At 42.5% G+C, this 14,114-nt stretch overlaps 2 protein-coding genes across 2 annotated transcripts in view; both read left to right on the forward strand.

The window, feature by feature from the left end:
• The window catches only part of ETFRF1 (electron transfer flavoprotein regulatory factor 1), a 305,885-nt gene that overhangs the window by 63,285 nt on the left and 228,486 nt on the right, over positions 1-14,114 (forward strand). The window lies entirely within an intron of this gene.
• Positions 1-14,114, forward strand: part of LOC309554427 (inositol 1,4,5-triphosphate receptor associated 2-like) — a 224,196-nt gene that overhangs the window by 52,435 nt on the left and 157,647 nt on the right. Inside the window, exons 12-13 of the mRNA XM_082256145.1 lie at positions 8,021-8,122; positions 9,114-9,277. Coding sequence (XP_082112271.1) covers positions 8,021-8,122; positions 9,114-9,277 — 266 coding nt within the window. The remainder of the gene's footprint in view (positions 1-8,020; positions 8,123-9,113; positions 9,278-14,114) is intronic.

Raw genomic sequence — 14,114 nt, forward strand, 5'->3', positions numbered from 1 at the left:
TTGGGAGCCTTGGCAGTAGTCTGTCTTGGTGCTTACTCAAGCCAGTAAATAAAGGTATTCTATTCTTTCACCATATCTTAACTTTTTTCTGTCATGTCTCCTTTTTTTTCTTTTGGAATGCTATGAGAAATATTGGGTGTAGCAAAAGTGTTTTTTTAGGGTGGCGGTGTGGGAAGCAATTTGTGCAAGCATTGATTTGTAAAAGGGTCATTAAAATCCTTCATGCCCAGTAATATACAGACTGAAGTCTGAACATTAAAAGGATCCATCACCAAAACACAAGCAAAGTAACTTGATATTTGCAGTGTAGTGAAGAAGAATGCAATTGAGAGATGGTGCAACTTCTCCATAAAGTGATGGCCCAACATTGGAGGTTCAACTATAGGTCGAGACTCAATGGTTTTCGAAGGACATTCTTTTGAGAATGGTGAGGTACACATTTTGGATAGAGAAGACAACTGGCTCACAAGAGGCATGATGGAGGCCATCATCCTAAAACTGGAACAACACCTTTAATAGGGGTAAAGGCTAGGGATGGGCTGAACACCCCCCTGTTCAGTTTGCACCAGAACATCTCGAACAAGGAAAAAGTTCTAGCGAACATTCGAACTCTATTAAAGTCTATGAGACCTGAACGTGAAAAATCAAGTCCTCATTTTAAAGGCTTATATGCAAGTTATTGCTATAAAGAGTGTATGGTGCACTGGGTACTGTCCCGGGGGACATGTATCAATGCAAAAATGTATATATGTTTTTTTAAAGGAGCAGTGATTTTAATGATGCTTAAAGTGAAACCATAAAAGCGAAAAATGTCTTTATATATCGTGCCAGAGGAGTCCTCCTAATGTACCTGTAAAATGGTGCATCTGTACGATGTATGGAGCCTGCTGCAGCAATTCTGACACCCCCCTCTGAACCATACCAGGACACATGCCCTAAACATGGTGGGGGGGGGGGTGCTTTTGGGCCATGGCACTGCTTCCTGTCTTTAGCATCTATGGGAAATCTCGGTCAGATTGACATGGCACTGCTCACAAACCATAAGTGATAGGGACACCAAACTTGGGGAGCACCGAGAGGGGACCCAGGATTACAACCTTATCCATACATTTTAAAGTGGAGTATGCCTGTACACTACACTGACTACACTAAACTGACTGAACACACTATCCACTAAATACCTGCCTGATCTCTATTGTCACACTATACATGGCTGCCGTGTAAGCAGCAGCCTTATATAGGGTGGGGCGTGGACTTAGCCCCTGAGCCATGATTGGCCAAAGGCACGCTGCCTTTGGCCAATCATCGCTCTGACAGTACATTGTGCTGTGATTGGCCAAACCATACAGGTCAGGTGCATGCTTTGGCCAATCCTCAACAATCAATGCACTGCAAGAGCTCCGTGCATTTTGGGGGCACTCATCGGCAGACGAACTTTCCGCCAAGCGCCCCATTTGTTCGTGTGTTCAGCGAACACACGAACAGCTAATGTTACTTACGTTCGACTCCAACACAGACTCCATCCCTAGTGAAGGTCTTCAACACCATGGAGTTAATTTACTAAAACTAGAGAGTGCAAAATCTGGTGCAACTCTGCATAGAAACCAATCAGCTTCTATTTTTATTTGTCAAAACTTGATTGAACAAGCTGAAGTTAGAGGCTGATTGGCTACAACGTACAGCTGCACCAGATTCTGCATTCTCCAGTTTAAAACCCAATGTGTCTTTAACATATAATGCCATTTTAACATCTCTACCATGGCGTTTCGACAAATAATGACTTCAGCGATGTAAATCAAAGTATTACCATTTATGGGGCAGCACAGTGGTTAGCACTTCCACCTGGAAGCACTAGGTTTGTCGGGTCGAATTCCAACCATGGCACCATCTGCAGTGAGTTTGCATTTTCTCCCTGTGCCTACGTGGGCTTCCTCCAGGTACTCCAGTTTCCCATACTCCAAAGACAGGCTGGTAGGTAAATTGGCCCTAGTATGTGTATGTATGAATGTGAGTTAGGGCCCTTAGATTTTAAGCTCCTTGTACAATGTATATGTAAAGTGCTGCGTAAATTGATGGCAATATAAAAGTACCATAAATAAATGAAGCCTTCCTGGGATTATGGAACTAGAACAGGGTGGTTCACAACTTTCACCCTCATGGGTGAATCCATGGGGATTGGATTAAGGTGTCTGTGCTACCTGTGTGGATATAACCCCTGGGGTATCTTCCTGACATGTATTAGAACTCAAGAAGTGACTTGGATACATTACAAAACATCTTCAACATTACAGAACAAATCCACTTGATTGATACCAACTGGTATTGGATATGTTAGTAATCTCAGTGACTTTTAGCAGTATTATGTAATGGGTCTCCAGCCTATAATGGTCATCTGAAGCAGTGTTAATTTCGTCGACTAAAACCGACTAAAACGTTTTCGTCGACTAACACAATTCAGATGACTAAAATACGACTAAAACTAAAATGGCATTTTAGTCTTAAGACTAAAATACGACTATAACTAAAATGGCATTTTAGTCAAAAGACTATAACTAAAACTAAATCGAAATTTGCTGCCAAAAATTAACACTGGTGCATGCTCAAAGCATAAATAATAACATATAGATTTTTCACTCCAGGACCAGCAGTAGTATATAATGAGTTTGGAAATTGTAGAGAAATGCTTAAATAATGCATTACAAATTACAATTGAACTACACCCATTTGATTATAGATGACTAAAATGAGTTTTAGTCGACTAAAATGTAGGGCGTTTTAGTCGACTAAAATATACTGGAGTTTTAGTCGACTAAATACGACTAAAACTAAAACACTTGCAGAAGACTAAAATGGGACTAAAACTAAAATGCCATTTTAGTCCTAAGACTAAGACTAAATTAAAATTTGCTGCCAAAATTAACACTGATCTGAAGAATGCATTCTCCAACAACTCAATTATTCATTCATAGAGTCTGACCATCTGCTGTAACATACCTGCAGTCTCTGACAATCTATCTTGTGTCATGATTGTAGTCTCTGACCACCTCTTGTATAATAGCTGTAGTCCAAGGAATTGCAAGCCGCTGCTCACCTGATGTGAATAACGGTCTGTGTAAGATGCAGTGCACGGAAAACTCATGTCAGCTTTATAATCTTCAATGCAAATAGATGTAGCCGGCACCCACTTCCGAAACGCATGCAATAAGTGCTGCCAACCTCCTGCAGCATTTTGTACTGACAAAACGTGAAAAATTTACTGACGTTGCATATTTTTCACTGACAACCTGAAAATGACAGAACTATTAAAAACAAAGACAATCAATATTTAATATAGTACAAGCACAATATGGAAATACTGACAATACCAGTAACAAGTAATTTGCCTGGTTTAGATCTAAAAAGTTCACATAGCGTGACAAATTATTAGCCCCTAAAATTTACAAACCGCTGTAAAAATCAGATTTTTTTAAACTGTTAGTAAATTTACTGACGGTTGGCAACCCTGTATGCAATGCTTTCACCAAAATAAAATACAACATAATGTCCTCCTTGCTCATGTGTTTTAACTCTCAGCGGGTCTTAACCATAGCCTGCTGAAGGTTGAAACACGTGAGCGATGGAGGACATTGTTGAATTTGATCTCGGAAGCAGGTGCTGGCTAGGTTTTTTTTAATTTGCATAATAGCTGTAGTCGCCTGTATAAGAATTGTAGTCTCAGACCATCTCCTGTATAATAGCTGTAGTCTCAGACCATCTCCTGTATAAGAAGTGTAGTCTCAGACCATCTCCTGTATAAGAAGTGTAGTCTCAGACCATCTTCTGTATAAGAAGTGTAGTCTCAGACCATCTCCTGTATAAGAAGTGTAGTCTCAGACCATCTCCTGTATAAGAAGTGTAGTCTCAGACCATCTCCTGTATAAGAAGTGTAGTCTCAGACCATCTCCTGTATAAGAAGTGTAGTCTCAGACCATCTCCTGTATAAGAAGTGTAGTCTCAGACCATCTCCTGTATAATAGCTGTAGTCTCAGACCATCTCCTGTATAATAGCTGTAGTCTCAGTCCATCTCCTGTATAAGAAGTGTAGTCTCAGACCATCTCCTGTATAAGAAGTGTAGTCTCAGTCCATCTCCTGTATAAGAAGTGTAGTCTCAGACCATCTCCTGTATAAGAAGTGTAGTCTCAGACCATCTCCTGTATAAGAAGTGTAGTCTCAGACCATCTCCTGTATAAGAAGTGTAGTCTCAGACCATCTCCTGTATAAGAAGTGTAGTCTCAGACCATCTCCTGTATAAGAAGTGTAGTCTCAGACCATCTCCTGTATAAGAAGTGTAGTCTCAGACCATCTCCTGTATAATAGCTGTAGTCTCAGACCATCTCCTGTATAATAGCTGTAGTCTCAGACCATCTCCTGTATAATAGCTGTAGTCTCAGACCATCTCCTGTATAAGAAGTGTAGTCTCAGACCATCTCCTGTATAAGAAGTGTAGTCTCAGACCATCTCCTGTATAAGAAGTGTAGTCTCAGACCATCTCCTGTATAAGAAGTGTAGTCTCAGACCATCTCCTGTATAATAGCTGTAGTCTCAGACCATCTCCTGTATAAGAAGTGTAGTCTCAGACCATCTCCTGTATAAGAAGTGTAGTCTCAGACCATCTCCTGTATAAGAAGTGTAGTCTCAGACCATCTCCTGTATAATAGCTGTAGTCTCAGACCATCTCCTGTATAATAGCTGTAGTCTCAGTCCATCTCCTGTATAAGAAGTGTAGTCTCAGACCATCTCCTGTATAAGAAGTGTAGTCTCAGACCATCTCCTGTATAAGAAGTGTAGTCTCAGACCATCTCCTGTATAAGAAGTGTAGTCTCAGACCATCTCCTGTATAATAGCTGTAGTCTCAGACCATCTCCTGTATAAGAAGTGTAGTCTCAGACCATCTCCTGTATAAGAAGTGTAGTCTCAGACCATCTCCTGTATAAGAAGTGTAGTCTCTGGCTGTGTTCTGTAATATAATGTTCACTGAATATACTGTGTGGCCCTTTGGTGATTTCAGGGGCCCCATTTGAGACCCACTACACCAAGTAATTTTCTCTCCAATTCAGACCCTGGTGTGTGTGTGCGTGCGTGTGTGTGTGTGTGAGGTTTATAATACTGCTGTAAAAATGTTATCTGAAAACCAGCTTTTAAGTAACTTCCACATTGTTACATGTTTTAAGTTCCAAAGCCTGCCTATGTAATGAACAAAAATGACAGCCCCCGTAAATGTCTATTATTTAAAGTTGAGCATGCATCAAATATTTACTTTAACTGACAATTGCGAGTACGTGCGAGAATGTACCCAAATAAATCTGATGTCATTTTTTTTCCCCACAAATGGAGCTTTCTTTGGTGGTATTTGATCACCTCTACGTTTTTTTTTTTTTTTTTTTTTTTGTGCAATAAAGAAAAACAGAGTAACAATTCTATTAAAATATATTCTATATAAATATATATACATTCCCAATGGAAAAAAAATAAAAATCAATTTTTAGGCCAATATGTATTCTGCTAAATTTTTTTTGGTAAAAAAAAAAAAATCCCAATAAGTGTATATATATTTGCGCAAAAGTTATCGTATCTTCAAACTAGAGGATAGATGTAATTTTTATTTATTTTTTACTAATAATGGAGAGATTTATTTATTTAGTTATTTGCGGGACTGCGACATTGTGGTGGACAGTTCGGACCCTTAACCGATACTTTTGGGGGGACCAGTGACATTAATCGGTGCTAAAAATGTGCTGTTACTGTACTAATGACACTGGCAAGGAATAGGTTATAACCAGGGAAGATCAAAGGGTTCAATGTGAGCCTAGGGGATGCTTTCTAACTGTGTGGGGGTTGTAATCACTGGAAGAACACAGACCTGTGTTCCTAAATAGGAGGAACACAGGAGCCCTGTATTCATCACTGACAGAACAGTGGTCTGCCGTGTTTACATTGGCAGACCGCTGTTCTTTCTCCATTGTGCGATCGCGGGTGCCCGGTGGACATCATGTCCGCTGGACCCACTTATTGGCTCCTCCTCCAGCCAATTGGTGCGTTTCCCCCCCCCCCCCTTACTATCTGCTACACAAAGCAATGTATGAGTATGATATAACTATGGTGGTTGGTCGGCAAGTGGTTAAAGTGGTTCTTCCAAAAATAAATAAGTCAGCAGCTGCAAATACTATAGCTCAGGGGTCACCAACCTTTTTCCAGTTAAGGGCCGGATTCAATGTATGTGAATGAGTAGATGGCCACATTCAGCTGCTAATAAATGAAGATAATAATCCTAACCTAGTAATAACAGTACAGGTTTATCTCACTTTGAGGTGCTTCACTGGTACAAAGCCAGTTCACCCTGAGGCTGGGGATTTGGATTTTACTGCCCCCTTCCACCTTTCTGGCACCCAAGGGTCGCTGACGCCGGCCCTGCCAGCCAGTATGGTCTGGAGATGGGGTTCCTGTCTCTAGGAAAAATGGGGTTCCAGCCCTTAGGGGAGATGGGGGGCCTATCCCCAGCTTATAAGGGGTCCCTGCCCCAAATAAGAAAGGGGTTCCTGTCCCCAGGTGAGAACAGGTCCCTGTTCCCAGTGGTGATGGGGTCCTTGTCCCCAAGCGAGAAGAGATCCCTGTTCCCAGGGGGTAATAGGTCCTTAATAGGGTCCCCCCCATTGCACTGTCCTCTGTACCCCCATAGCAGTGTCTTCTGTCCCCCTTCACATCTGTCCCAAAGTGTTCTCTGCCCCCTCCCCCATAGCAGTTTCCTGTGCCCCCCAAAGCATTGTCCTCTGTACCCCCATAGTGTCCTCTTCCCCCCCCCCCCCCCCTGCACCCCACCCTACACACACACACACACACTGTGTAGGTAGAACTCTCCTACCTTACACAGGTGTGCAGAGCAGAGATCAGCCAGTATCGCAGGTCTGGGTGGGGACAGGCACTGCTAAAGTTACCTTTTCCCATTAACAGGCTGGCTTTTGATTGCCAGGATCACCTGGCAATCAATCACCTGCTGTTTGATGTGAAAAATTAACTCCAGCAGCTCCCGCCCCCATCCAGCCCTGTGATACCGGAGGCTGTACAATGAAAAAGGAGAGTGGAGAAAATGTCTGCGGGTCGGGTGCACATGGGCACTGACAGGCCGGACATTTAGTGGTGGCAGACCAGGTGCGGCCCGTAGGCGTTAGGTTGCCAACCCAACCGCCTGTCCAGGGGTCCAGCGCTGTCCTCACCTTAACCTGATCTTCATCAGGCTTTGGGTCCCTGGTGCTTGCATGTTTACTGTGGGCAGCCGGCTGCGATTCCATGCAGCTTCACAGCTAGCTGCCCACTGCGCATGTGCGGGCCACTCTGCAGTTTGTGAATGGTTTAGGAAGGCCGTGCTGCGGAGAACTACTTCCGATGGATGCCCTGTTGGCATCCAACAGGAAATGGATGAGTACCTGTCAAAACCAGATACGTGCACCTTCCCTCCACACAAATAGTAGAGGAGGGCATAAAGCGGAACTTCCCCTTTTAGGGTACAATTCTTCCAGAGTCAACATTCACTTCCTAGACTGAGATGCTGGTTTAGAGATGAGATGACACAATTGTGTAAATCTGTTACCACTGCAGTCCTTTGCCATTTTCACAAGTGTCTGACACAGATCAATCCCTGCTACAGTCTTTTGCCCTGTGACTTGCTATAATGTTAGTGTTGCAGTCTGATCAGTGGGGGAGAGGAGACAGAGGAAATGCTTCCTTCTGCCTGCAGCAGACAGATGGCCTAATCGCAGCCTAGGCACAGTCACTGACTGGAATTCTAGGATGTTTTTTTTTTTTTAATAATAAAAGGTGGATCTTTGAAATATTGTTGCTGCTCATTGTGGTATATCAGGAATTTATTCATGCAGACTGACAGCGCCAGATAAAAACTTTTACTAAGACTTTTAAAAGTCTAAAAAGTGATTCTCTCTAGCATACTGTTCACCTTTTTATTGCCTTTGTTTTGTCCATCCACAGCAGGATGACACGTGTGTGATGGCGGATCAGCTTCTGGAGTCCTTGCAGCGTCTGGTCACCTCCAATATTGATGTGAAGGATTTATCTGGGAAGATGCTAGAGGTAAATGTAGAGTAATTTGATAATAAAAGCACTGATAGTGGTGAAATATCTGCACTTGAGGCTGGTCCCCAGAGCTGACATTCTTCCATGCCAAACTATGCCTCTGGTCCTTCTTTGAATAAAGCCTGATGAGTTTTAACTATGAAAAGATTTGGACTTAAGATTATTGTACAGATGAACTTTATCCTCTCAGTCTTGCACTGTTGTACAGGCTGCTCTCCTGTACTGCAATTAATTACTCTGATTTCACTGCACACTGTGAGCTTCCTATAATGTGCATTAGATGATGCAGCAAGTCAGAACCCGACTCACTTCCTGGCTGGAGGGTGCTCAGCATCTTGTAGCTCCTAACTCCCTGTGACGGTACTCACCGTCACTGGGAGTGAAAGACAGATACTTAATGGACACTGAGAATATGACTTGGATTGCTTCAGATGGGGTATGTATTTACACTTATGCTAATGTGTATTGTACTTCAATGGCAGAGACAGGCTCTCCCTATTATGTGTGTATTGAGATGTGCTGTGGATTCTGTTAAGCCCACCTGTCCCATTGTTAAATGTTAATGAACTCACATATTGTTTCTTTCCAGATGGCTAGATAATTTGTTCAGGTTAATTCAATATCTGTATACAATTTCATCTGCTTATGATAACATAGTCAGGCAACCCCTGACCTGTGTGTGGTAATCTGATCAGGAGGGGGAGGTCCATGCTGTATATAAATTCTGTGTGACTGTTCAAAAAAAAGAAGATTCCAGTACAAGCCAAGTTGGCGGCTAGCTTTGTATGGGGGTGGCTGGAAAATCTGATATCTATGTTCACGACTGGGAGGAAGCCGTATACTGATGGAAATCCACATGTACAGTGTGGGGGTCAGTTCCGTTACGATCCCCAGCCTGATTGTCCCTGGCCTGCCCATTTGATCCAGTTGATTCCTTTTGGATGTGCTTGAAGTTGTCATCCTCATCTGCTTATCTCTCTCCCAATAGGTCATAACAGCTGATATGAAGCAGAAGAAGGCAAGTTGGGAGAAGAGGCTGAAGCAGTTAGACAAGCACATGGAGTCTATGGACCGAGAGTTTGTCAAGATGTCTGGGAACGTGCGACGAATGAAGACGGAGCAGCTTCACTTGAAAAAGGAACTTTTCTCCCGGTAAGAAAAATCCGTTCATGGATTCACAATATTTCTCTTTTCTGGTTCTGAACTTCTTTACCACTTGCAGCCCTAAATTACCGTCCTCTGGTCAGGAGCTGAAATTTTAAATTGTTTCATTTAGAGTGTCTGTACAGGCTGCTTAAAAGACCAATGTGATTGCTATGTGTGTACAATGCTTGTTATATACAGTACATGTTGGCTCGAACAGTCTCGTATTTCAGGCACTGCTAGGTCCTGAGGATGCTCATTGACTAGGCATGTGTCAGCTGCTAGGGGTACATATAATACAGGAAGCTGCAGGCTCTGGAGTCTCTCTAATGTGTAGAGGAGTCACATGGCTGCCCAGGAAAAGAAAATTTGTCCCTGAATGATGAGATTCCTTGTGTTACCATTCCAAATAGCATGGTACAATTACATTTGCAGCTTTGTTAGGCTAGGTTCACAATGTTGCGTCATTCTTCCTTTGGGTAGGCAGCAGTAGGGGTCAGGCCATAAGGGGTGCCGCCCCCTAGTTTGCATATTCAAATATTAAAACAATGTATTTTTACATAACTAATAAGACCTTTTTAACATCCTAAATTTAAAAAATGTTAATCAAATTTATTTAAAAATTTAAAAAGCAATCGTTCTATGTGACTGTGTTGGGCTCCGGGCTAAAAGGTTTGTTAGGTTTCATTTTTTTACTAGCACATGATTCAAGCCTGAGGCTTTAATTGGCTTGTTTTATGTTGTCGTCGGGGCTCAGGGCACTGCGTCCCGAACCCTCCCACTTTGTGATATTAGAGAATCAATAGTCGCCATCAGTTTCCGGTTTCTCGTCCTGGCCAATTGGGACAGGAGGCTGGAGATTTAGAACCCAGAAAGAAGACCTGTTAACAAAGAAGACGTGGTGCTGGATATCAGGGGAGCTGTGACCACTGGAGGGCTCAGTTTTTAGGGTGAGTGCCTACCTGGAGGGGTTTGTTCGCACCAGCTGTTACTGGTAGGCAGCCTGTTTATTTTAACCACAGAAACCCGGAGGGGGTAAAAAAAATCCCTCCTCCTTATATGCGGAGTATAAAATGTGAACCTTAAGAGCACTCCAGGTTTAGGACTACTTTACAAAGTTGGCCCAAAAGAACATTCCTAATTTGTCAGCCTGCTGGATGTGCAGTAATACTGTATGTACCGTAGCTTCAGCTTCATATATTATACAGCGCTGAGCCAATCACAGCGAGCAATGTGTTCTATTGATGAATTGAAAGCCTGCTTGGATTGGCTGAGTCAGAGAGGCGGGCTGATGATGTTACAACCTCTGACTCAGCCAGTCCGAGCTGGCTTTGTATTTAATAATAGAATACATCGCTTACGGTGATTGGCTCAGTGCGGTATACTGTATGTAGCTGAAGCTACTGTACATACAGTATTACCGCACATCCAGCAGGCTGACAGATTAGTGGGTGTAAACAAAACAGATGTTTTTATATGGTGTTACCTCGGAAAGGGGGGTAGCCTAATGCGACGAGTATAGCCCAAAACCTATGTTAACTGTAAAATTAGGGGATCGTCTTATACGCCCAGTCGCCTTATACGCTGGCATATACAGTAATGGCACCCCCACACGTCTGCTAACATGCACCACATTTCTCTGTGAGTTGGGAACACGGGAATTTCCCACACGCAGTAATGTGAACTTTAGTGTATATGAACCCTTTCATTCAACTTCTTTATTTGGTCGCTTTTGGTCTGTTAAATATACCCTTGATAGTGTGTTTGTTCTGTATGTTCTGTCAGCTGATAACTACTGCGCTGTTTGCCTATGCTGCAATTTTTCCTGTTACATTGTTGGCAGCTATCTCTGAGGACTACAAAACCCCTTTGTTATGGATGAGAGTGGGAAGTGTTTTGTAGTTCTATCTTAGGGGCACAGTGTTTCGTCATTCTAGATAGCTACAGTACAGCGAGTGTTGTCACTCTTGCACTTACTGGCAGGATTACCAGGTGAAAATAAAGGGGGGAGGAAACCCAAAAAAAATAATGCAGCTGCCACATCTAAGGTCTGTTTTTCTTGGGTGTAAATACAATTTAACAATGTAGCGAGTTTATGAAAGACATCAAGAGCATTTCTGGTGGCAATAGAAGTTTACTTTGTGTTTTTTTTTTTTTTGTTACAAAGTGAGTTTTTGTGGCAAAGACAGATATTCGAGGGATAAATAGTATGAAAAAGTTTGTATGTGTGTGTGTATATGTTCTAATAAGATATAAACTTCTTTTTTTATTATTATTATACTTTGTGTGTGGAAGTTTTTTTTTTTTTTTTTTTTTTTTTTTTTTATTACTGTATAATAAAATGAAGATATATTTATCTACTTTCCATATATTTTGTCTGATTAATTAAACTTTAACTCCCCTGCGTATTTTGGCAATTTCCACCTGTTTCCCGGCAATTTCCACCTGTTTCCCGAAGGGCCTTCGCAGCTGTCAAGCAAAAGACTTTCAAACACATTAAAATCAGACATTTCTGAATCTGTGTCAATCATATGCTCTATTCCATGGGTGTCAAACTCTATTTCATTGTGGGCCACATCAGCATTATGGTTGCCCTCAAAGGGCTAGTTGTATCTGTAAGACTAAATGTCGAGAGCATCCCCACCCCCCCCCCCCCCTTACATCAGAGATCATGAGTCAGTGCACACCCCTTACCTTGTGCTGCTGCTGGGAAGAAGCTGGGGGAAGATCTGGGAAGCAGAAAGTGCAAGGTCTGGGGGAGGACCAAAGGAGGGCTGGATTCTGCTGAATGCTGAGACCAGGGGGGGCCGAAACAAAGGTGTAGAAGTTCTGTCATCCTCTACTGCTGAGATGGGAGGGCAGAGATGAGCCTCTCCACGGCTGCATAAGAGGGGGAACCGCAGCTGCAGGAGAGGTGCAAGGGCCACATGAAATGGCCTGGAGGGTCAGATTAGGCCCGTGGGCCTTGTGTTTGACACATGTGCTCTATACATCCGTTCACGGGTAAATCCATTCCTAATGACCACTATGACACCCTTATGGGCAGAGGACCTGAGGAGTGCACCAATGCTCAGTTTAGATTGGGCACACATATTATCATGGCAGCAAACAGGGTTATAGGGCAGGCATGGCATATCCAAACTGTCTACTTTTGCTGTTGTCAAGCACCAAGTTTCAAATGTAATCGCCTTTGAGAAAATAATTGCTAGACAAATAGAGAAGATAACTACATTTCGTAAAATATGGGAATCATGGATCGAGTCCTACATGCCACCCTCCTTTTTAATGGGAGTCATTGCTCTTGTAGAGATTTGAAGTGAGAATATCTCTACTTTTCCCCCATGCCCGACGATTTGCGGTAAAATTGTGCAAATAAAATTGCGGGGCGTCGGTTGCCCAAAATAAATTCTTGTACGCCGATTCTCCAGTATGTGAACAGAGCCCAAGGTGCTGTTCACACCTGAGCGTTTTTCCGCTCGTACAATGCTCATCTCTGAAGTTCCAAAATGTCTTAACAAGCAAAAACCCATTCATTTTAATGGCCCCTGTTCACATATGAGCGTTTTGTCGCCTAAAGCTCAAAGTCCTATTTGGCAGATTACAAGAGTTTTTAGTCAGATGTGAATGCATGCCTCCAAACACCTTCAAAAATTCCCTAAAAATGTCTGAAAACGAGACGCTCAGGTATGAATGGAGCCTAATACAAATAGGGATATTAGCTGCTATCTGTCTGTTATCTGTAAAATGTTTATAAAAGACCCATTCAGCTTGTGCCCAAATCTACATTCACGTGAGAACCTTGTATGTAGACAAGTCTTCCTCCTACAGTCCAGTGATGTCACTCATTCAAAGTGAACTACTTGGCTGCCTTTTTAGGAATCTGAGGACAAGGTGTTTTTTGCATTTTACTGGTCCTCTTGGAGGTAGCAGTGACATTGTAACTGTGCTATACATAACCTGAGCAGTGCTGTGGGAGGGGCCAGCAGGCCACATCCTTTACAACCTGTCTGTACAAAACGAAAGAAGGGGGTGGAGACCAGACCAGTCACCGTGCACAAGGAGAGAGCAGCAGTGACTGGTCTTTATTACAGGAAGCTCCTGCACACTCGATTACTGCGCAGATATGGAAGAAATACACAAAGCACACCAAGATTCAATACACATACTTCTTTCTTTTTTTTTTCTTGCTTTTCTTGTGTGTGTGTATATATATATATATATATATATATATATATATATATATATATATATATATATATATATATTTTATTCTGGAAATTAACTTTGAGGTGGTTTTTATTGACTTTTAAAGTAGACCTTTCTCCCCTTTTCCTAAAATTCATTTCTGCATGTTGATGTAAAATTGTCTAACATTACTTTTTAAAACTTTTTTTTTTTTTTTTGCTCTTGCATATCTTTTTGGCTTTCCAATTTAGTTTTTCCCCTGAACACACTAGTGACATTGCCCCGGCTTCACAGGTGCCCTTTCTGCCCATTCCACCGCTCCATTCATAAGAAACGTACTATTGCTTCTCTCAATGAAAATCGCTCTATGAATGGAGGAGGTTGACTTTTTTTCGTTCAAGACCTGGCTCGCCATTGGTTCTCCAGTTCCTCTCAAAGCTGCTCAGTCGGGTTGAGGTTAAAGCTTTTGAGCAGGATACTCATTCCTCCACACCAAACTGGTCAAACAATGTCTTTTATGGAGTTGGCTTGGTACACAAGGGAACAGTCATGCTGGAACGGAAAGGAGCCTTCCCCAAACTGTTACCACAAGGTTGTGTAGCACCCCTCTGACACTCCAGAGGCAGGGGTGGGCGAGCATTTCACCCCAGGGCTGGGTCCA

This window comes from Pelophylax lessonae, assembly GCF_965119305.1.
Source record: "Pelophylax lessonae genome assembly, chromosome: 4".
In the NCBI taxonomy this organism is placed as follows: Eukaryota; Metazoa; Chordata; class Amphibia; order Anura; family Ranidae; genus Pelophylax; species Pelophylax lessonae.